Source organism: Anguilla anguilla, chromosome 14 (assembly GCF_013347855.1).
Source record: "Anguilla anguilla isolate fAngAng1 chromosome 14, fAngAng1.pri, whole genome shotgun sequence".
Lineage (NCBI taxonomy): Eukaryota > Metazoa > Chordata > Actinopteri > Anguilliformes > Anguillidae > Anguilla > Anguilla anguilla.
In genome coordinates, this window is record NC_049214.1 from 40,999,578 (window position 1) to 41,025,356 (window position 25,779).

The 25,779-nt window shown below is 41.5% G+C and overlaps 1 protein-coding gene across 1 annotated transcript; it reads right to left on the reverse strand.

Annotated features, from left to right (window-relative positions):
• Positions 1-3,617: 3,617 nt before the first annotated feature.
• Positions 3,618-22,867, reverse strand: LOC118212248 (early growth response protein 3-like). Its single transcript, XM_035389948.1, has 2 exons — positions 22,406-22,867; positions 3,618-6,196 (listed from the first exon to the last, which is right to left on the reverse strand). The coding sequence occupies exons 1-2, from the start codon at positions 22,554-22,556 to the stop codon at positions 5,064-5,066; spliced, it is 1,284 nt and encodes a 427-aa protein (XP_035245839.1). The 5' UTR covers positions 22,557-22,867; the 3' UTR covers positions 3,618-5,063.
• Positions 22,868-25,779: the final 2,912 nt, after the last annotated feature.

Sequence of the window (25,779 nt, forward strand, 5' to 3'; positions counted from 1 at the left end):
TATATATATATATATATACATTGTGTTAAAGCCCAAAACAACCTTAAGCAGGGAATACCTGTGGATTCACCTGGAGGAAATGGAGTACAAAGGGAAACAAATGGATGAAAATAAAATGGTGAAAATAAAAATCTCTCTCTCTCTCTCTCTCTCTCTCTCTCTCTCTCTCTCTCTCACACACACACACACACACACACACACAAGCAGAGAAGCACATATGATTGCAAGAGAATGAAGAATCATTCATATTAAAAAGTGTAATTTCTGTAATAATTTCAGAAAAACCTGAAACCCCGAGTATAGCTGTCAGAATCACTTACCTCTATTTTTCCCCTGACATTACATTGAGTTAAAATCAACTGAACAATCATATTAGATACAAGATACATAAATATCTGTTAAGACTGTTCTGTTAAGGCATATCAATGTGGTAAATTACTTATGTACTGTAATATGTAGTACAATTAGTATGTACTGTAGGACAACACCAGGTGGCCCTTAAGACAGTAAAATTACTATAGAATACTTTTTTCTGTAGTATACACTGAATATGATCACTCTGGGAGATTTCATCTCTGTTCTACTTATGAAAACTGGGAGATTTACCACAAATTCTTTTTGTAAATCTGCAACACAGATATCTTACATAGTTCAGCTGCAACGAGCTCTGTGATCGCTTCCTGTTTTAGAAATCAGTTAGAAACATTAATAAATGTAATGTGAGTGATTGAAATCTGAAGCCAAGGAACACAAAAAAATTCAGACTGCTTTCCAAATCTCCCTGGTTTTATTTTAATGCTTCTGCTTGCAGGCAGAGTACAATAATAATAATAATAATAATAATAATAATAATAATAATAATAATAATAATAATAATAATAATAATAATAAATGATAATAATAATAAGATGATAAGTCAGGATTGCCTTTGTTATAATAATGTCAGATGTTAGATAAATCTGCTCTGCAATCTCTCTAACAACCACTATTGGCAACACATATCCAAGTGTTGCAATTCACGACCCGGTGGAATGTCAATGTGCTCTTATGCAAATGGAGCCCACTCTTGCCGTTGGTGTGGGCGTGGAAGTGGGAGTGGGAGGTGTTAGAGATTTAAAGTGTGAGTTCACCATGGAGAAGGAAAGAACAGCCAGTGGATCGATAACCACGAAGCAAATAGCACTTGCAGTAAGGTTCTGCTCGGTATGCAGTCCAGGTTTGTGTGTATGATGCTATGCCACTGCAGCGCTTTCCTGTCCACTGTTCTGTATGGGATTGTACTGCAACATGGCTGATGATTCATTTAGGTAGGGGGAGGATGTGTCAGCCCAGCCAAACACTTGAATATATTATGAAATACCACCAAGATCATCTGCACTGCATGTTCAAACTGCACAGGGGTATTTCTCAGAAAGAACACGAGTGACTGAATCAGCACTATCTGAGGGGGCTATCATAATCTAAGCTTTTTCCTTCTTAATTTAAATAAAACAAATATCTACTATTGGAATCCTGCAGAATGAATAGTCCTTTCTCTGTTTCCCTTAGCTAAAATTAAAATGATGTATTTGAGATTGTAGACACTTATTTTAGATAATTAAACATATCTTCAATGCACACAAACAAAGACTGCTATTTAAATGTACATGCAATTGAAATACAGTATTTTTGTTTAAAAAAGCATTTATTATATTTATAAATATTCATATAAACATTCTCTTTTTCTTTTTTGTTGGTATTCACATTATGTATACAAGATTTGACATTATGAAAAGAAACATGCATGCTCAGTCACACTGAGTTAGTCCCTGCAGGCTCTGACGTATTTAAACACCAAAATAATTACCTTTGTATAAACAGATTAATGACCACACAACATTCTTTACTTTGTATGTACAAATACTTTGTCCAAAAAAAAAGCCATTTCAAAATCCCCAGTACAGTAATTGAGTCGTGCTGATCTGTTTGTATGTATACATGCACACAGACCTCTTAAAAAGTAGCATTAGCGATGATCTAATTTTCATCTTCTCTTCAGTCTGAAATCCCTCATTTAAGTGCTCAAATTCTTCAACATTCCAAGGGTAACCATGGCAATATCCTTTCTCAGTTATAGCTATGATGGTGAGGCAGAGTATTAAAGCAGTTACATGTATCATACAGCAGTCATTTCTATGCTCGCTCTCAGGGACCCCCTGTGAATACTGGCTTTCTTTTGAACCACTGCTGCAAAATTTTTAAAAGCTGTTAATTTTTCTTAATTAGGTGCTTTTCATGTTTATAGGGATTATCTAACCTCTTAAGCCACATTATGTCAAAAATAGCTGTGCATGCAATGTAGAATTGAACGTCAGACATTCACATTGTGCTTGTTGTGCTATACTGCAACCAATTTAATTAAAAGAGGCAACATGGTCATGGTCACATGGTGTGGGGGGGGGGCGTACTGGGGGGCAGTCCAGTTAGCCTGACCTGGATGTCTTTGGACAGTCCGGCTAGCCTAACCTGTATGTCTTTAGGCAGTCCAGCAAGCCTAACCTGTGTGTCTTTGGACAGTCTGGTTAGCCTAAGCTATAAGTCTTTGGACAGTCTGGTTAGCCTAACCTGTATGTCTTTGGACAGTCTGGTTAGCCTAACCTGTATGTCTTTGGACAGTCTGGTTAGCCTAACCTGTATGTCTTTGGACAGTCTGGTTAGCCTAAGCTATAAGTCTTTGGACAGTCTGGTTAGCCTAACCTGTATGTCTTTGGACAGTCCAGCTAGTCTAACCTGTATGTCTTTGGACAGTCCAGCTAGTCTAACCTGTATGTCTTTGGACAGTCCTGCTAGTCTAACCTAGATGTCTTTGGACAGTCCAGCTAGTCTAACCTGTATGTCTTTGGACAGTCCAGCTAGTCTAACCTGTATGTCTTTGGACAGTCCTGCTAGTCTAACCTGTATGTCTTTGGACAGTCCGGCTAGCCTAACCTGTATGTCTTTGGGCAGTCCGGCTAGCCTAACCTGTATGTCTTTGGACAGTCCGGCTAGCCTAACCTAGATGTCTTTGGACAGTCCAGCTAGTCTAACCTAGATGTCTTTGGACCATCCAGCTAGCTTAAGCTTTATGTTCAACAACCCAATTAGGAGCTTATTGATTCACGCCAGTCTTTAATTTGATCCGTTCAAAATTTTGTTACCCTTTTTATGTAATTGTTTGCAATATAGCACCATAAGCACAATGTGAACATGGGTTCTTATCCTTTATGGCATGCATAATATAGAGTGGATTAAAAGGGTCAATAATCCCTCCAAACGTGAACAGCACTCAATTAAAAAAAAAAAACATGTTAAAAGTCCGGGATTGCAATTGTGGTTGTTACAAAAACCAGCATACACAGGGGGTCAACCAGAACTGACATTGAATACCACTGTGTTACAGTATACAATACATGCTGCTTATGTATTTATATATGTTTCTTATTTAAATAATTTGTGTATTTTGTAAGTTTTCTTAATATATATTTTAAATGTTCTATAATATATGCAAACAATAAAATACATAAAAGTGGCAATATTTATATATTTTGTCTTTTGTATTTTTTCAATACATTGAATTAGTTGGAATCTGTCCTTTGAGCCTTATTTTGATTTTTTTTGTTTTTTTTTTGTTTAAATTTTTAATGTGAAACAAGAAACATTAAGAAAACAGTTGCAATGCATAAATAGTATAATGTACACTATTTAAACGACCTGGGCTAAACTAATGAAAGGTATCATCAAGTTATCTGTTTGAAAGCAGCTGTCCTGGCTTTAAACACATTTTGAAATATTGAATAAAATATTCATAAAGTAAATATTGATTGGTTGACTGATAATAATTGAGGAATATTATATTCCAATAATTACTTTTAACAGAACATTGAGGGATTCAAACAGTTTTCAGTTTTCTCAGCTTATTTGAGTTTTTTTTCCATTTCTGTGATTCCCTCACAAGGAGTGTGTTCATCTAAGGTATGTATCTGAGTTCAGAGACAACTCTCATGTTTTCTAATTTCATATAGGAGAAATATCAAACTGCAATGAACAAGGAATGGAGAAAGCTTGGTTCTTACCACAAATGTTTTGTGTGTTGACAAGGTGTTCAGAAATTCACACTGGAAGCCCTTTCCCTGCTGTTGTTGGAACTGTACTGATCTGCTGGTTCCTTATGAATATGCATAAGGGATGTTGCCAAAGAGAGATATATAGGTACGTATAGCTATAGTAGCGATGGAGACAGCATCAAAAAGCCCTGTTGCCAAGCAAAACTTTAAAGACAATGATGTATGAAGTGTGGAAGGTAATGTAGGAGATAGATATCTGGTCAGAATATATGATATCTGTGGTTTTACGATTCCATTTCGCATTTCTGCTTCCAATCAGGTAGGACATTGGGACCATGACAACATGGATGGAAGTCTCACTCGTTAACAGTGTTCAAAATGATAAACCGACTTATGCGCATGAACAACAGCAGGCAGAAATATCACACCTCAGTATTGCCATCATGCAGCTCTGTGAAGGCTGGTCACATTTTTCTGTGCTCCTTTTATTTATAATTAGACTTGAGAAACTAGGACCTCTTGGCTCTCAAATGGTACATGCTGATGCTATTCCACAGAGGAACATACTGTTCCCGTTCCTTATGGGAACATACTGTTACTGTTCAGTAATACACTAGTCCCGTTTCCCATATAAACACTGATTCACCTCTAAATGTGATCGCACTGATCATGTTTCTCACATAAACCAACTCATCCCATATAAATGTGCTGTTCTTGCTGTCCATAGCTGTGGGTGTTAGTAGAGCAGCCAGTGACTCAAGGTAAAGGGGCTAAAGGGGCTAAAGGGATATCTTCTATAGACTCTTGTTTGGTTTTCTGAGCTTCTGTAATTAATGGAGGTATTATCCAAAGATAAAAAAGAGACAATAGGTGAGGAGAGAGACGGAGTGTGAAAGAGAGGAGATAGAAATAGAGGGGCAAGAGAAAAGGAGAACAGCCCTCTGTGGTCCAGTGCCACCTAAAGAAAGCATGTGAGGTTTTTTAAGTGCAGGTTGTGATTGTCTGACTGGTGCAGGAGCTGGGAGGAGAGCTGTGGCCTATTCCTGCCATGCCCACCATGCCCTCAGCCCCCCCACCGCCCCCCCCGCCGGCCGTGTCCGCTGCCTTCTTCTCCCTCTGCTTCAGGTGCACCTTGGCATGCCGGCGGCGCTCGTCGCTGCGGGCGAACTTGCGGGGGCAGAACTCGCAGGAGAAGGGCTTCTCGCCGGTGTGCGTGCGGATGTGCGTGGTCAGGTGGTCGCTGCGGCTGAAGGTGCGCATGCAGATGCGGCACTGGAAGGGCTTGTGGCCCGTGTGGATGCGCAGGTGGCGCGTCAGCTCGTCGGAGCGGGAGAAGCGGCGGTCGCAGCTGGCCGCGGGGCAGGCGTGCGGGCGCTCGTGGATGGGCGTTTTGCAGGGCCGGTTGGGGTACTTGCGCAGGCGCACGGGCCGGAGCGTGAGGGCCTGGGGAGGGGAGGGCCCGTGCTGCTGCTGCCCAGCAGCCAAACCTGGGGCGACCTGCTGCTTGTCCTTGAAGGCCCGGATAGTCTCCAGAGGTGTGATGGGCGGGGGGTTGACACGCCCAAGGTCCTGGGTTTGGAAGGGCTTCTGATCCATCATGCCCACCTCCCCTTGGTGGTGGAAGAGGGTGTAGTCAGGAATGACCGAGAAGAGCCCGGCGTCCACAGCAGGCTTGGCGGTGGTGTGGTAATCGCTGCTTGGGTAGGGGAGCTGGGTGGTGGGGGCTGTAGGGCTGTGGTTGAAGGAGACCTGGTCTTGATACATGTCCCCACAGATGGAGAAGGCGGGCAGAGCCGTGCTGTACACCTGCTCCAGCTCTGAAGCTTGGCTGCCCATGGCCACACCCCCGCCCCCTCCACCGGGTGAGGTCTGGGCGCTAACATTGCTGGGTGACTGGGACACCCCCAGGACTCCTGCGCTCACCAAGCTGATGATGTTGCTGTCCGAGCACCAGCCGGAGCCTGTGACCCCCCCGCCCGAGGAGGAGGGCGTGTCAAAGGCAAACTTCCCCAGGTATGTGACCGTCTGGCCGCTACGCACAGACTGGAACCCAGAGCTGTACTGCAGGTCTGCCGCCCCTTTGTCCCCCCCCAGCCCCAGATCCATGATGCTGTCTGCGTGGCACAGGGAGAGAGAGACAGAGGCACACATTATAAACTAGCAAGCAGTCAGAACAAGGAGCAAAGAACATGCCAATGTATTCATACAATAAGGGCTCAAATAAGCATGACAGAAACACTTTAGTTTAAAAAAAAAAACCATCTGCACCGGACTATAAAGTGGAACCTTTTTCAAGCTGAAGTTACTCACTGAGTACTGAGAAGTCCATTTCTAAACTTGGAATGCATTTGCACACAGTCAAAGTCATTTCACCCTTCAGTATACATTTGAAGCTAACAGCTATTTTATTCTCTGCTATAGTACAACTGAAATACCAGACAGCCCACTTTGAAGATCTGAAGATTTCGATGAGCATTGAGGCTTAGTGAGAATTTCGAAGTCTCATTCTTTATTTTCATTCTCATTCTATTATTTTTTATCTGTTTACAGCCAGTTGAAGGTCAATTAGATGTTTCCAGCTAGTTGCTGTAATCTTAACAACATTTTCCAACAGTGTACCTGTTATGCAAATCATGTACATCTCACGGCACACTCTTTGCATTTCTGGAACAAGTTCCATATTAATATACCCAAATATACTGGCTCCAAAAACAATGATGAACATTAATTCAAAATCAATTGCACAGGGACACTTGAGCTGAACTGTAAAATAATTAGCATAAACTTTGTGCTGAGAATGGCTCTGAGCTTTGTCCTGCCTGGGAGAGTAATGACGCCTGAAGCCAGTCACCCACCGCACGCATAGCGTAAGCGGCGTGAAGTGGCGCGGCGCGTCGTGTGTCTGCACACGTTTGTGTCGCGCAAAGGCTTGGTTAAAGCTTCGTATTCCTAGCAGCAGTCTGCAGTGGGATTACATCGTGTATTTCAAGTTTGTTCACGACTGTTGATTATGGGTAAGTGAATACTTGGTGACAGACCTTTTTCAGTTTGTTAATTTGGTAATACTTTGTTAACTCATGTAAATACGTGAGAAAGTTTGTGCTGAGGCTGCCGAAACAATTTGCTACCTTCATGCTGCGTGTAGATGGAATGAAACGAGCCACACTCGCTCCTTGGAAAATACGTGTTTACTTTAGGCCTACTATTAAAAACATGACATTATGTTCTTAATAATAAAGTTTTGTTGTGTGCTCATGTGTTATCAATATAGCCCCCTGCACCCAAACCTGATGAAACTGGATAGGGAAAAAGATTGCTTACTTGAAATCAAATCAAAAATATGTAAACGCTTTAAAGAATTACCATAAACTTAAATCGCAACGTAGCCTATATAATAATCAATCTCAAACTATATTAATTTATTTGCTTGGTTAACAAGCGTGCCAACTTTATGAAGAATATGTAATGATAATAATAATAATAATAATAATAATAATAATAATAATAATAATCCGTAATCAACCATTGGGGATTCCCGTGTCATCTTGTTTTTCACGTCAAAACATTTAAATGATCAGATTTAGTAAAATCAGCTAATCGTCAAAAAGTTCAACAGTTTAAACTTGAAGGGATATGAACACCACAATGCTATGAACACCGGAAGCTTTGAAGTACAAGTGCAATAAAGACTTCCTTACAACTTAATTTATGAAATAGGTGCATTTTCATTGGCAAGACCAGTAAATAATCTGCTCTTTTAAAGCTCTGTGGATTACCTTATTTTTATTATCAAGCCCTTTTTGAAAGCACGGCGAACTAAGACATCAGAGAAGTCAAATAGGCTGAGCAATGGTTGGTTAAAAACTACCTTCCAACACTTCAAGCTAACAAACCGCTGCTCAGTGCATTCACTTCTACATCATTCAATATGTCTTTCTGTGGTGTATTTTCAAATTTACCCCACCCCCTCCGTAAAATAAGATAGCAAAACTAAGTTTGCCTTTTTCCCAGGTTCCAGTTTGAATTTCTTTTCTGCCAGGACAATACAAAAACAAAAAGGCTTGTACTTTTTTAGCTGCTTATAAAATATCTGGTGTTTATCTGGTTATATCCTGTTCTCCACTACTGCAAGAGGGAACTAGGGATACACCCCCAGTAATATAAGGATGAAATATAAGTCAGAGCATGTCTACCTAGCATTTTAGAGCATATTTCTGTGTATAATCAGGTCATCATGATGCGCGGCAAGCCGAAAAATAGAACAGAAGCGAAAAACTATGCTTCAGTTCGCTTGTGTTGCACAAGTTTCGCACTCGGTTCACGCCACGTTCGTGGCTGGTGTAGAGGACGCCGCCCGCTGCCGTTGTAATAACAGTACTTCAACTACGCTTCACGTACGCATGCTACGCGTGCGGTGGGTGATCGGCTTGAGGCTTAAAGCCAAGGCCTTACCCTGCCAGAGGAGTGTGAACTTATCCAATGGATACATGAGAGATATTCTACTTATATCACACCAACTTAACCTACATTAATATTAAAATACAAAGCAACGAAAAATTTAAACAGTTATCAAGTAAAATCGATTACATTTTGGTATGTGAAAGAAATACACTTCTGCGCTTACCGTGAAATAGGAAGAGACAGAGACACAGTCACAGAAACACAGTGTACATGAGACCCACAGAGACACAGAGTACATTAGACCCACAGAGACATAGTGTACAATAGACCCACAGAGACATAGTGTACATTATACCCACAGAGACATAGTGTGCATTAGACCCATAGAGACATAGTGTACATTAGACCCAATGAGACATAGTATACATTAGACCCACAGAGACATAGTGTGCATTAGTCTTTCAGAGACATAGTGAACATCAGACCCAATGAGACATAGTGTACATCAAACCCACAGAGACACAGTGTACATAGGACCCACAGAAACATAATGTACATTAGACCCACAGAAATATAGTGTACATTAGACCCACAGAGACATGGAGTACATGAGACCCACAGAGATATAGTGTACATCAGACCCAATGAGACATAGTGTACATTAGACCCACAGAGACATAGTGTACATTAGACCCAATGAGACATAGTGTACATCAGACCCACAGAGACATAGTATACATTATACACTCAGAGACATAGTGTACATTAGACCCACAGAGACATAGTGTGCATCAGACCCACTGAGACATAGTGTGCATCAGACCCACTGTGACATAGTGTACATCAGACCCACAGAGACATAGTATACATTAGACCCAGAGACATAGTGTACATCGGACCCACAGAGACATAGTATACATTAGACCCAGAGACATAGTGTACATCGGACCCACAGAGACATAGTATACATTAGACCCACAGAGACATTGTGTACATTATACCCACAGAGATATAGTGTGCATCAGACCCACTGAGACATAGTGTACATCAGACCCACAGAGACATAGTATACATTAGACCCAGAGACATAGTGTACATCGGACCCACAGAGACATAGTATACATTAGACCCAGAGACATAGTGTACATCGGACCCACAGAGACATAGTATACATTAGACCCAGAGACATAGTGTACATCGGACCCACAGAGACATAGTATACATTAGACCCAGAGACATAGTGTACATCAGACTTACAGAGACATAGTATACATTAGACCCAGAGACATAGTGTACATTAGTCTTTCAGAGACATAGTGTACATCAGAACCACAGAGACCCACTGAGATATAGTGTACATTAGACCCACAGAGACATAGTATACATTAGACCCAATGAGACATAGTATACATCAGACCCACAGAGACATGATGTACATTAGTCCCCCAGAGACATAGTGTGCATTAGACCCACAGAGACATACTGTACATTAGACCCAATGAGACATAGTATACATTGGACCCACAGAGACATAGTGTACATTAGTCTTTCAGAGACATAGTGTACATCAGACCCACAGAGACACAGTGTACATAGGACCCACAGAAACATAGTGTACATTAGACCCACAGAGACATAGTGTACATCAGACCCAATGAGACATAGTGTACATCAGACCCACAGAGACATAGTGTACATTAGACCCACAGAAGCATAGTGTACATTAGACCCAGTGAGACATAGTGTACATTAGACCCACAGAGACATAGTGTACATCATACCCAATGAGACACAGTGTAAATTAGACCCACAGAGACACATTTTACATTACACCCACATAGACTTTGTGTATTTTAACATTACATTACATTTATTTGGCAGATGCTTTTATCCAAAGTGACGTACAATAAGTGCAAACCAAAGGTCATTGGAATAACTACAAGACACAGGTCCAATAATGTACAATACTATTTTGTAACAGTTATTCATAGCCATGAACACATTAAGTCCAGTTCACATAGTAAACATTACTCTCTGACCTAGCCTATGCTAAGTCAAACTAGGAGGCATGACAAGCTACAACATCAAGATAATGATACAAAGTACAATATACATGCTGGATGGAGGTACATGTAACAAGAAAGTGGTACAGGAGGTAGATGTGTAACATGAATGTGCTATAGGAACAAAGGAGAGGGATTTAAATGATAAAAATGAACCCAGATTGGAAGTGCCCTGCAGAGTGGTGATAATACACGTAATAGAGCATGACATCGAGGTTGGCAATGCCGGTCCTATTAAACAACGTTTTTATCGCGTCCCCTTGGGATAAAGGAAAGTCTTAACTGCCGAGCTGAATTACATGCTGGAGAATGGAATAGCCCAACATTTTTCCTCTAACTGGGCTTCTCCGTGCCTGCCTGCCTAAGTACGCCCTCTGCTGCCTCAACTGGAACTCCGCCGCAACTACAGGAGAAACAAACAACAGACTAGCGAAGGAACAGCAGAGGGTCGCAACAGTTAGTCCAGGTATAGTCTGAAGATGACTCTTCAGACTACGGTGGAATATGGGCAATGACTGAGTGATTCATAGAGAAACAGGGAGTTTGTTCCACCACTGGGGAGCTAGGGTGGAGAAGCTCCGTGGTAGGGATGAGTGAGAATCATTCACCCAGATGGCAGAAAGTGCAAGTCACCCTGCTACAGCTGAGCAGAGTGGTCGAGCTGGTATGTAGGATTGAATCATGTCCTGTAGGTAGGCGGGGGCTGTATTGTTGGCTGAAGTGTAGGTGAGGGTCAGGACTTTGAACCTGATCCTGGCAGCGACTAGTAGCCAGTGGTGTGTCCTCAGCAGGGGAGTGATGTGAGAGAACTTAGGGAGGTTGAAGACAAGTCTGGCAGCAGCGTTCTGAATCTTTAGACCCACTGAGACATTGTGTACATTAGACCCACAAAGACATAGTGGTCATTAGACCCACATAATCATAATGTACATTAGACCCACAGAGACATTGTGTAAATCAGACCCACTGAAACATAGTGTACATTAGACCCACAGAGACATAGTGTGCATTAGACCCACAGAGACACAGAGTAAATTAGACCCACAGAGACATAGTGTACATTAGACACACAGAGACAAAGGGTAGGGTAGTGTGTAGTGAGGGTCTGCTGGGAACGCCTGGCAAAAGAGTCTGTCTGGAAGGGTTTCAACTCCTACCTCCGAGAAAGCTTTCCTGTATCTCGGAGGAGGTTGGGGACATGGAGTCTGAATGGACACTGTTCAAAACCTCTAATGTGGAAGCGGATGCGAGGAGTTGTGATCAAAACCTAGTCAATGCATGTCCTGGTGGCAACCCAAGGACCTGTTAGTGGACTCCAGCAGTGAGGGAAGCTGTCAAGGTAAAGAAAGAGGCATTTCAGGGCTAGTTTGCACAGGGAACCACTGATTCAGCTGACAGGAACCCGGAGGCAAGAAAGGTTGTAGCTGCTGAAGTTGCAGAAGAAAAAGCCAGGACATGGAAGGAGGCCTTGGAGAAGAACTTTTGGTCAGCCTCGAAGTGGTTCTGGAAAACCATTTGGCATCTCAGGAAGGAAAAGTGGGACACCATCCAGGTTGTTCTTACAGGGATGGTGAAATTCTGGTGACCTCAACTTGGTATACTGTCGTAAGGTGGAAAGAACAGTATGAGGAACTCCTGAATTCAACAGCTATGGCTTCCTTTCAGGAGGCTGAACTGGAGCAATCCGAGTCCATCTCTGTGGCAGAAGTCACTGGGGTAGTTGGTGAGCTCCTCAGTGGCAGAGCACCAGGGGTGGATGAGATTTGTCTGGAAATGCTGAAGGCTCTAGATGTTGGTGGTGTGTCATAGCTGAGACAAATCCTCAATGTTGCATGGAAGTCGGGAACAGTGCCTTTGGAATTGCAGACCGGGGTGGTGGTCCCCATTTTTAAGAAAGGAGACCAGAGGATGTGCCCCAATAGTTGATGAATCACATTCCTCAGCCTCCCTGGGAAAGTCCACGCCAAGGTGCTAGAACGGAGGCTATGACTAATAGTCAAATCCCATATTCAGGAGGAACAATGCAGGTTTTGGCCAGACTATGGAACAGTAGATCAGCTTTTTACTGGTATTTGAGGGGGCATAGGAGTTTGCCTAGCCAGTCTACATGTGTTTAGTGGATTTTGAGAAGGTATATAACTGTGTGCCTGGGGTTTCTTGTGAGAGGTGCTGCAGGAGTATTGGGTGCTGTGGTCGCTGTTACATACCATTCTGTCCCAGTATACTCGGAGCAAGAGCTGTGTTTGCATTCTTGGCATTAAGGCTTTACAGAGCGAACATGCCAGTTAGCTTAGCATCAAGTGTCAAGCTGGCCTTAACCTTATCTTCTCTTTTTCTCTTTCCATGGGCCTCCCGCCCCTTATCTCACCCTGAGTTCAAAGACTGCTCCAGCTTGTTTCCTCGGCCTGAATCCACGGGATCGCTCCAGTCCTGTCCCTCGCTCCATGGTGATGGACTGCTTCAACCCTGTACCTCCCCTGCCCATGCCTTGACGCTGTCTGGAGCTCCAGATCCATCATTCGGCTCCTCTAAACTGCACTATTCCTCTATAGTCGGCTTCCTCTTGAGATTTCTTGGGGAGTTTTTTCTCACCAGCATTTGAGGGGTTTCTCCCCACAGGGAGTTTTTTTTACCTTATGCACTTACTATTTGTGGTTTCAGGCCTGGTGTTTGCTCTGTTTGCTCTCGGGGTGATATTCACAAGTGAGGGAAAAACAGATTCGGAGGTTGGCTGTCGTGTTGGTGCAGTGGTTGCTGTAATGCGGGCATTATATCGGACAGTGGTGGCAAAGAAGGAGTAAAGCCAAAAGCCAAAGCTCTCTATTTACTAGTCAATCTTCATCCCTACTTTCACCTATGGTCACGAGCTATGGATAGTGACCGAAAGAGTGAGACTGCGAATACAAACAGCTGAAATGGGGTTCCTCCATAGGGTGGCAGGGCTCAGCCATCCCTGAGAACCTCAAAGTAGAGCCGCTGCTCCTCCGCATTGAGAGGAGTCAGTTGAGGAGGTTCAGGCATCTGATAAAGATGTGTCCTGGGCGCCTCCCTCTGGAGGTGTTCTGGGCTCAGCTGCTGGAAAGGAGACACAGGAGCAGACCTAGAACACACTGGAGGGATTATATCCACCGGCTAGCCAGGGATCGCCTTGGGATCCACCGGGATGACTTGGCAGAAGTTGCTGTGGAGAGGGACATCTGGGCTGTTCTGCTTGCCCCTTTGCCACCGCGACCCTGATCTGCATTAAACAGTTAGAAAATGGATTGATGAATGGATGGAGACACAGAGTTCTATTTTCCAGAATAAATGCCACACGGTGCATGGGCAAGGTAGACGTGTGGCGCACTGAGCATGGCTTGTGATTGTTGGTATTTTCAGGACCAGAGGCAAACAGGACAGAGTGGAAAGCGCAGTGGCACATCTGGAGAGACTGGGCGGGATTTTGCTGAATATTCTATCAGAGGGTGGGTGCAGATGCATTTGTTAATAGCTAATCAAATTATTTCTTTTCATTCCCTCTTTAGAGCCATTCACTTTGCACATCCCCTTTTAAGAGACGTGCACATCAGAAAACTAATTTTTAAAAATACTTTCTACAGTTACTTATTTATTTTTGCAAGAACAAAATCATACACCCTTTCAGCTTTCAGAACAGCACCTCAGATCACAGAATAAATCATTCACAACAAAGTTTTAAATGTCCATATGTACTTACATTGCATTCACTTTCAGTATATCCAATACTGTAGTCTTTATGTCTGTTTTGACAATGTAAATGTTTCTGTAATACAAAATCCACCCGCTTGTATTCAAGCTAAAAATGTTAGCTAAGTCAGGTGCTGTTTTCAACTCAATCCAACAAGCATCCACTTAGAACATGGCTGGCATATCTGACCACCCAATGCTCTCTTTACTACAGAATATTTTGTTCAGCAGATGGTTGGTCATCTGAACAGCTATAGATTTACTTTTACATCATTTAAGTTATAGAACAAATTAAACAAGACTGTAAATGAGCCCATATTGTGTAATCACGTCCAGCCACTTGTGAGTAATTAGACTGCGTATCTGCTGGGGGGGTGTGCATAACATACATTGTGCCGACAAGCAGTGATTGCATGCACATGGAAGGGAGGTAGTTATTGAAACAACTTACCATTGTGTCATTAAAATGTGTTTATAATTATGGCAGATTAGAGAAAACTGTTTTCACTGTAACAGAAGTAACTGAAGAGCTTGAAAAGTGGATTTCAATTAGAGGCTTTATTTTCACATTTATAAAGCTCTCAAATAGGGTGCTAGACAAAGTTATAGCCCCACTGGTGGGCAGGTAGGTTCACTGAAAAAGTAAGTTTAGGTGTTCTCCTTATTATGTCTTATTATTCCATGTCAAGTTTCTGTATGGTACTCCAACAGCTTTTCAGTAAGACCTACCAAGTTTGGCTAGCAGCTTCACCTACTGTAATTGCTTTTGTTTTTGTGTCAATAGCCCAGATCTGGGTTTGAGTTATTTACAATTTCCTCTGTTATCTGTTGAAAATATGTGATTTTGAGTGAAGAAAACTTGTTTTGTGGTGTAGATAATATGTTCAAAATATTATCCAAAATATGTGATTTGGTGAGGTTTTTGGAGGGATGTCTTGGAAAAACCCTTGCGGAATTTCACTACTTTTTGTGATCTACAAAGTGTTTTGCATGCAGGGGTGGGAAACAAGCTGGTGGTGAACTGTGTATGATTTTTTGCTACTAGCTGGAGTGAATTTTGTTAAATAAACAGTAGAGTTGCACATTTATGTACATTATATGTATACCATGAATATTTCTTCACATATTCCTTTAATATTGATACATAGACTTGATGTCTATAAATGTGACCTTCAAATAATGCCATGATCTCTCTGATGTGTCTTGCCACAAAGTTGTAAAAGTACTTTTGGCCATATGGTGTAGGTAGCTAGCTAACTAATTTGTAAGTTTCTGTGCCCTTTTAAAAGAGAATTTGGAATCCTGTTCAGATAAAATCACAAATTCCAGCATTAATATTTTTGTCTATGCAGTCAGTTTCTGTGTAATAAGCAAGGGAAAAGCTATTTATTTATTTGTGTGTGTGTATGTGCATGCATGTGTGTGTGTGCATGCGTGCGTGCGTGCGTGCATGGACGCATGCGTGTGTGTGTGAGTGTGTGTATGCGTGCGTGCATGAGTGTGTGTGTGTATGTGTGTGTGTGCGTGCGTGCGTGCATACATACATGCATGTGTATGTGCGTGCATGTGTGTGTGGGTGTGTGTGTGTGTGTGTGTGTGAATGTGCATGTGTATGTGTGTGTGCATGTGTGTGTGTGCATGTTTGTACACAGTTTCCCTGGGCCCCCCTGCAAGGTCCCCCCCAATAGGCATCCACACACATATATATATATCACAACAAAATCACATTTTCAACCTACAAAATTTCCAAGTCACTCACATATACAAAGCACTGTCTATAATTCATTAATTAAAACTTGCAAAATGTAGACCTGCTGTTAAAAGTATAGATATCAAAATGAGGCCAAGTTACAAGCAATATTGGATATCTTAGCTCACACAAATTAAACAAGCTCTGTTCCAAAGCGGTGTTACATAATGTTCCCTAAATTATTTCATGCAACTTGGCCCTGTGTTTTTTCATCTTACTATCTGAAGAGAATGTGGCCATTTAAAGTTTAAGTGTCACATGAAAGTGTGAAATGCCAGTCATTTATAGTGCAAATAATCTGCAATTCATCTGTGTTACACTTAAAATAGTAAAAAATTACTACACTAGATGTTTGAACAATTGTGTGCATTCAGTTGGGTGCATGGGTGTATGAAAAACACAACATTAATAAAATGCATTATTATTATTATTTTTATTATTATTATTATTATTATTATTTTGTTTAGAAAAGTGTGTTCACAAATATGATTTTTTATTTTTACTTTACATTCTAAAATGAATTATACAACTGTACTTAGTTTGAGTAAATTTTACCTGACCCACAAACATACAGTGCAATAATGGAGTATCCAATGTACAAGCTTGAGTTGCAAATATATAAGAACTACTACAACCCAGTATAAACATATCCTTTCTTGAGTGTACGTTTTCACTAGCTGTTTAAAAAATTCATTTAAATAATGTCTTCTTCCATGAGGCAATTTTTGTTATTTGACATTTTGATGTGACGCAAAGTTTGAATGATCACACTTGATCATGCTGTACAAGGGTAAACACCTTATGCAGAAGTGGGCAGAAACCTGGCAAATGAAACTCAATGTAACTAAATGTAAAGTTCTACGTGTGGGGAATAAAAACCTAGGGCAGGATTACTTTATGGGTGGTTCAAAATTAGAATGTGCACATGTAGAAAAGCCTATCAGGGTCTGGTCAATGTGCCATAGCAGTAAAAAAAAAAAAAAAAGCCAACAGGATGCTGGGATACATAGCCAGGAGTATTGAGTATAACTCTAAGGAGATCATACTCACCCGATACAATACCCTTGTCAGACCACACTTAGAGTATTGTGTGCAGTTCTGGGGACCGTACTACAAGAAAGATATAGAGGCGCTGGAAAAGGTCCAAAGACGGGCAACCAGATTGATTCCGGGTATAAAAGGTAAGTGTTATGAGGAAAGGCTTGAGATGCTTGGACTTTTCAAGCTTAGTAAAAGGAGACTTAAACCCATGCCACACCGCTCACCTCACCTGTGTGTGATGTCGCGGAACCTCTTGCTTTTCATTTCGACGCCCATGTTAACAGGTTAGAGCGGCCACACAGCCTGCGTGAGACGCGCGTCTTGAGCCTCGCTGCTGCAGCGCGTCATCTAGAGTTTCGGCGTGGAGCCTATTTTTCACGCGAGGCGCGCGGTTCTCAGCAAAAATAGACAGTGAATAGAGCTGTTGATAGTCATATTGACATCATACCAGCAACATTACATAACTGACACCTTTCACTATAGTTTCAATGTCTAGGCTATATCTGAATATGTCACAGACATGAAAAAAATATAAATATTATTTATTTTACAATTGAGCACACGCTTCTTAACCTTTTTCTGTCTAAACTAAATATAAATTAAATTTATAATGAAATGAAATGAAACATTCTATTATCGATGGCCATTATCAAAGGCAAACTCAATGTAGAAAGACAGGGCCGGCAGTAGCAGCGCCGCAGCAGCAGCCCTGGCAGCGTGCGAGCCGCAGCAGTTCAGCGAGGTAGCCGTCACGCACAGGTGAGATAAGCGGTGTGGCACAGGAGTTAGGGGAGATTTGATTGAGGCTTTTAAATTTATTAAAGGGATTAACAAAGTGAACTACAATAAATTATTCAAGTTGAGATCGGTTAGCAGAACGAGGGGGCATAAATGGGAACTGGCAAAGGGTAAATTTCACACAGACATTAGGAAATATTTTTTCAGACAGAAAGTGGTCAATGTGTGGAATAGCTTGCCTGAACATGTAGTGGAGGCAGAAACACCAGGGGTATTCAAGGCCCGGCTTGATACAGTGTTAGATACTATCTAGCTTTTAGGTAAACTAAGCATTAAATACAGTTTAGTGGTAGGAATAGATGAGCAGTGTTGGACTGAATGGCCTGTTCTCATCTTACGTTATGTTATTTTATATTTAGCTAGTTAGCTTGCTAATTAGCACACATTTAATACAGTCCTAGCTGAAGTTCCGTCCCACAATGAAATACAGTAAATAACATCTTGCTGACATGCTAAGCCAGCAGTAGCTAGCGACTAACATTGGTGCTTGTCAAGCTGTGGTTCACTAACGTGCCTTCAGCGCTATAACAACACTAGCCCCATCTATAGTTATGTTTTAAAATTCAGCACTACAACGACACTAGCCCCATCTATAATTATGTTTTAAAATTCAGCGCTATAACGACACTAGTCCCATCTATAGTTATGTTTTAAAATTCAGCACTATAACGACACTAGTCCCATCTATAGTTATGTTTTAAAATTCAGCACTATAATGACACTAGTCCCATCTATAGTTATGTTTTAAAATTCAGCACTATAACGACACTAGTCCCATCTATAGTTATGTTTTAAAATTCAGCACTATAATGACACTAGTCCCATCTATAGTTATGTTTTAAAATTCAGCACTATAATGACACTAGTCCCATCTATAGTTATGTTTTAAAATTCAGCACTATAACGACACTAGTCCCATCTATAGTTATGTTTTAAAATTCAGCACTATAATGACACTAGTCCCATCTATATTTATGTTTTAAAATTCAGCACTATAACGACACTAGCCCCATCTATAGTTATGTTTTAAAATTCAGCACTATAACGATACTAGCGCCATCTATAGTTATGTTTTAAAATGAGTGTTTGTGCAGGGCCTACTTCAGCACTATAATGACACTAGCCCCATCTATAGTTATATTTTAAATTTCAGCACTATATAAACACTAGCCCCATCTATAGTTATGTTTTAAAATTCAGCACTATATAAACACTAGCCCCATCTATAGTTATGTTTTAAAATTCAGCACTATAATGACACTAGCCCCATCTATAGTTATGTTTTAAAATTCAGCACTATAATGACACTAGCCCCATCTATAGTTATGTTTTAAAATTCAGCACTATAATGACACTAGCCCCTTCTATAGTTATGTTTTAAAATTCAGCACTATAACGACACTAGCCTCATCTATAGTTATGTTTTAAAATTCAGCACTATAACGTCACTAGCCTTATCTATAGTTATGTTTTAAAATTCAGCACTATAACGACACTGGCCTCATTAATTAATGTTGCAAGTCTTTACGGGCAGCCACGTTGACCATGACAGGTTTTTTCATCAGCCCCTCTCCAAATCTCACGGGATAGTACAAATATAATGATGTGGTTTCACTTTGTTTCAAGGTTTGAAGGATTCATTTGTTGACCAAAGAGATCGCCATTACAGCAATCTTCCCAACTGAGTGGTTGTCTTAGCAGGATATCTTAAAATCTGATTGGTTGAACTAGACTCACCGTGAAAACAACCTATTTGTGTTTTTATTTTTATATTTGCAAATCGTGGGACAAGGATTGTCTCAAAAATCCACAAATAAACTCAAGCCACAGGCAATGCACAAATGTGAACCTGCATTTATGGATCAGCTGCATTTATTTGTGGATCAGCTGTATTTATTTGTGGATCAGTTACATTTATTTGTGTATCAGCTACATTTATTTGTGGATCAGCTGTGTTTATTTGTGTATCAGTTACATTTATTCATGGATCACCCGCTTTTATTTGTGGATCGCTACATTTATTCCTGGATCAGTTAGATTTATTTGTGGATCAGCTCCATTTATTTGTGGATCCATTGCATTTATTTATTTACTTTTGAGACAATATTACCCCCATATGAATAGTACCCGGCTACAGGCCCGCAGAACAAGCCCATGGCTGAGTGAAGCCTAGTAGTTTAAGATTTTCGAGCCTACCTTGTTGTCATGTAGCTGCTTGAGTCATAACAAAACCTGATAGCACTATGGCAACCAGTTCCCATCGACCGGTAGGCTTATTGCAATGCAGATTTAGGTGCTTCATTTCGGTACTGTCTTCACCTACGCTATCATATACATTAATGTATTATCAACTCACTGAGTGACAGCAGGTATCATTAGCACGCTAGCTAACAGTAAACTCAGTCAAAATGCCAAAAGGAAAAACTGTTCAAAAGTGTGGCTCTATTTCGCCCAATCCATGGGACATGCCTTTGCAATAAAAGAGATGTTTATTTATTGTCGTTTTTGCTCATTCTTTTAAAGATGGTAGACTACCGGTTCAGGTTTGAAAAGTGTGTTTTTATTGTCAAAAATCTAAACCATACCCATCCCTAGTCATAAAATGATATTATATGAGGTTTGTATGTGGGGAAAGGTTTGCTGAGTTTGGTGGGGAAGGCCTTGACTGGCTTGCACATAGCCATGACCTCTACCCCATCAAACACCTTTGGGATGAACAGGAATTCCTACTGTGAGCCAGGCCTTATCGCCCAACATCAGTGCCAGACCTCACTAATGCTCTTGTGGCTGAATGGAAGCGAATCCCCGCAGCCATGTTCCAAAATTTCGTGGAAAGATTTCCCAGAACAGAAGAGGCTGTTTATAGCAGCAAAGTGAGGACTAACTCCATGTTAATGCCAATAGTTTTGAAATGAGATGTTCAACAAGTACATATGGGTGTGAGGTGTCCAAATACTTTGGGAAATGTAGTGTACCTGCTTTTAATCTATTACGTAACTGAATAGATTGCATGTGTGTCTCTGTGCATGTGATTCCCATATATGCTATTGACATGGATTTAAATTTCCTGCGGTCTGATTCAGTCCTACCTGAAACCGAGTCCAGTGTAGTCCATTAGCATACTCCTTTGGGTAGGGTATTTCACAACATATCTAAAAACTACACAACTTGCCCGTTTGTTTTTTGAAGGTATGTATACACAGTAAAATGTCCACTGTTAATTCAACTCGAACAGGGTGCATATGAGTCCAGCTGCGATCATACGTACTATGTAAGAGTTGACACTGAACATTTGACTATGTGCAAAGGTAACCTTTTGTATGTGTTGAATTCCATGTAGGCAAGGGCTATTGAATTCTATATATAGAGGACTGTCCGCTGATGAAACAGCTTTGTTTGCTACTCATAGATATTTTACACAGCAAGGTTTTATACTTTGAAAGTTTTGTCTTCATTTTCTTACAAATAATGATGGCCTCATTTGCAAAGCTGGTGTAATTAAGTGCTGTGTGTTATTATTGTTGTTGTTGTAGTAGTCCTAGTAATAATAGTAGACATCAATTCAATAATTATTTTCAGACAATTTCTTGTGCAGTAAATCTGCGCAATATGTGTGTGTGTGTGTGTGTGTAGCAAGGAATGTAGCATACTGTATATGGGCATTTGCTAAATGAAAATAATGTAACTACAACTGAGCAAACTTTAATATCTTTGGTTGTACATCTAACCATTCAGCACCATGGTATGTAATTTGCACAATTCAATTTCCTTTTTTTCATCATAGACGGTCTCTATTGGTTACATGACATATTTTGTGTAACAGTAACTGTTTAACAATGTTTCGTTTCTCGAAGTTCCAGTATTGCAGGTTATCTTTGGTTGGTGTCGGTGTACATGCATATTTACTTGCAAACTGGACCCGGTTGCATGTAATTTGTATCTGGAACGCTTGCACTGCGCGTGTATATATACTCGTGTAGTACCTCGATTGGAGATAATGCAAACGATTTGCTTCTCAATCAGTCAATAGGAGCATTCGATTATATGCGCCATTGTTATGCAGATCACACACGTCAAGCGATGCTTTGTGCTAACATGCAAGAGCATGTGCACGAAAAGGCCAATTAAATAACATCACAAGTAAGACGAGGGTATGTCGAGAAAAATGACCACACGCCTGTGCTCTTATCAAATTGTTTAGAGAGACTAAGAGCATGCAATATGCACTACAAAAGAGATTGTGGTTTTGCATACACAGGTTTTCAGAGTGGCATGGCTGCTCTTTGTCAGAACTGCATCAACTTTTTTATTCAAGCCAAGCTATTCAAGCCAAGCTTCCAGCCACATTTAGAATTAGAATTGCATACTCCAATGTAATGTGTAAGTGCGACCAAACCGCAGGTGCTGCTCTAACAGGTGCTCAAAACTGGAGTGCAGAAGCGCGCGCTCTCCAGCACTCAAAGGAAACTATTTACGTGGCTACTAAGACGCTCTTGGTAAATCTCCACAGCCAGCCACGGACACCGCACCTTGAAACAATAGAAGTGGGCAAGACTCGTCCTTACCTGTGTTCATCTGCGAATAAGGCGAAATAGAATCCGTGCTCGCGAAAATGTTCGACGAAGGGCTTTCCTCCTCTGGGTAAAGGTTGTCAGAAATCGTGTTTATTAAACTGCTCATTGTCGTAGGGACCCGCTCCGCCAGTTTCCCTGTCATAGCACTTATATCCAAGTTGTCTAAAAGGAAAACGTCTCAGATACCTCAAAAGTCCACGTCCTATTTGCGACAGCGCTGTAGATAGCCAGCAATAGAAAAAATACTAAGTGGTTGAAATCCCGGGTACAATGTCCAAAAGAGGAAGTTATCGCCGAAAATAAGCTGGTTTCTCTGTGTGGTGAGCAAAATTTATTGTGTCAGTTCATTATTTTAAATGTTCTTTTATTGTAATATCTGAGTTTCCTTTTCTGGTGTTTAATAAGGTGTCCAGATGAATGATACGCTATTGTAGGTTGTAGCTCAGTGCGTTGCCTAGATAGGGAACTCCAGTCAGCGCTTGCTGATATTTAAATAGGGGGACGACAAAACGAGGTGACGTAGATGACCATGTAAGGATACACAACAGTTTGGCGGGTTTTAGCCGTCACTGATGGAAGCTCTTCGTCTTGGAACCGTTCCTAGTGGCCTAGGTAGCACAGAAAGAAGAAATTTAGAAATAAATACTCGAAGTTTGAAAATATGTCAGTGGCAGCATGAACCACGAGTAACATTCAGAACAGAGACTTATGTGAATAATAATTTCCAAATTACAATAATCACCTGTATTTTCACATCTACCCGACCATCCATTATTTATACCTGCTTATTCCTGGTCAGGGTCGCGGGAGGTGCTGGAGTCTATCCCAGCATGCAGCGGGCGAGAAGCAGGAATACACCCTGGTCAGTTGGCCAGTCCATCTCAGGACTGTATTTTCACATATCAAATGTAAAAGTAATGTGACTGTGTAGCCAGTAATTTAACGCAAAATCATTAAATAATATAAATTAGATTATTTAATGTCATTTATAATAGCAATGACTTGCATTTATATAGCACTTATCTCACACTCAAAGTGCTTTAGAGTGATGAGGGGGAAACTCACCTCAACCACTAACAATGTGTAGCACCCACCTGCGTGATGCACGGCTGCCATTTTGCACCAGAACACTCACCTGAGCTGAACACTCACATCAGCTGAGGTGCAGAGGGAGAGAACAGTTTTTTTTCCAATTAAACCAGGGGATGATTCGGTGGCAGGTTGAGAGAGCCAGGGTCGGAATTTAGCCAGGACACTGGGGAACTTCCTATTCTGTACAGTGAGTGTCACAGGGTCTTCATTGACCACAGTAAGTCAGGATGTCCGATTTAACATCTCATCCGAAAGATGCTGGGTGCATTCCAACATCACTTCCTTTCCTTGTGTCCTTTCCTGGTATGGAACACATTGTTAGAACAGGAGCAGGCATAGGAAATGGACGACTGGAGGCATCTGCTTTTTGCTAACAATAGCTGTTCAGTTTGCAATTGGTGCAAATGTCAAGGCGATCAGATACAATGTTGAAATTTTAGTGCTCATCTTAATATTGGTGCAAACTCCAGGTCACACGTGCTGAAACTGAATCAGGGAAAATTGCTCCTGATTTTGTTCTCCTCATCCTGCAATGACTTGGATTCAGTGATTTCATTGTTGCCACTAAAATAATTCCAGGCATTGATTTAAAATCTTGTAAAATTTTATTGTTGTTGATTTTAAATTATTTATTCATTGCTTGGCAAGCTTTTATGAGTATTATTGCATTACCTTGTTTCTTTCTATTTTATTTCTTTAATCTCTTGCCCTCTTAACTTTGTTGTGGAAGCAGCAGGCTGCAACTGCTGGAGAGGGGTGTCAACCTGGCAGTGTTCCTAGGAGGAGCACTGCAGGTGCGCCTGTATGGGAGCAATGACAGGTCACCAGAATTCAACCATCTCAGCCCCGAGCAGCGCCTATTCCAGTGAGCCCACCCACAAGTCTGCGGCTCTGCTAGAGTCCGCCTGCCGCTCGACACGCTCCTGAGGGGGCTTCACCTGGCGCACCTGAGATCTGCATCGGCCGCCCAGGCAACCTGAGCGAGGGGCCTGCCCAAGCGGGGGACACAGAGGCTGTCCTGCGTGACCAGAACAGCACACTCCAGACTGTTTGTGGAGCGGTCTGTTCAGCAGAAGGGGGCAGTCAGGAAGTGACATCAGATACGGCCAGGCTCCATGGCGGGACGTCCAGTGCTGGCGGTATGGGGGAAAGGGCTAATGAAAGAGTGCAAATGCGGGCCACAGGGGGACAGCAGAAAGCCACAGCAGCCGGAAGACGGGGGCAGACTGGCGTAGACGGGTCACCAGAAACACCCAGAGAAGAAAAGGGGCCATTAGCCTGATTCAGAAGGGAATATTGTCTCCTAGCGCTCCATGACTAGCAGTAGACATTAAACTTGACACAGTAACTGGGCACTCAGTTAACATGCTCGGTCACTTTAAACTATCCTGTTAACATACAAGACAGCACCTTTAGTAAGATTGCCATGGCGGGCATGAAAAATGTAGCTACATAATTCTAGCGCACCATTAATGACGTGTTGTGGAGGAGGTGTAATATCACAAACTAATTTGGAATGCACAAACAAACAACAACAACAACCTGAGAATTTTAATTGGCCACAATACAACGATGAATACAGGCAGAAAACAAATCAAATGTATTATCTTAAAATGCAAATATAAGAACACATTTTCTGGTATTTGATTGGGTAGGAGCCCTAGAAAGAGAGTTTCATCAACATTGTTCGCTCCAATGGGCCAATTTTGAGAGGAATGTCGGATCATGGAGGGTCTCAATAGTTCCAAATGAGTAGCAGTGTTTCTGACTGTCTGTGATGCACTATTCAAAGGTAAAGTATAGGGATGGGCATGATTAGTCGACTAATCGATTAGTTGACTCGGGCAGTGATGTCGACTAGTTGATATCAATAATTATTGATTTTTTTTTTTTACACGACCAAGAAACTATTCATGATTTTGTTTCCGCCCGGACTCTAATAAGTGTAGCACACGCATCACGTTATAAGGGCAATGGGCAGCTAGGTGGGTGGAGCGGGGAGACAGAAACTACCTGTAACATAGTAGAAAGTGCTTGTAAATGAGAGAATGATGGCGGCGAGACGGAGTGAAGTATGGCGTTATTTTACCCAAGTTGAGAACAAAGTAGAGTACACGTTGTGTGGGATGAAGCTGTCTTACCACGGTTCTACTAGTGTGATGCGGAGTCATTTGCAACTTCGGCACCAAAGTATTAAACTGAAAGACAAAGTAGACGAACAACAGAAAAGTATGACTGATTTTGTTACAGCTAAACGCAAATGTGATAACAGC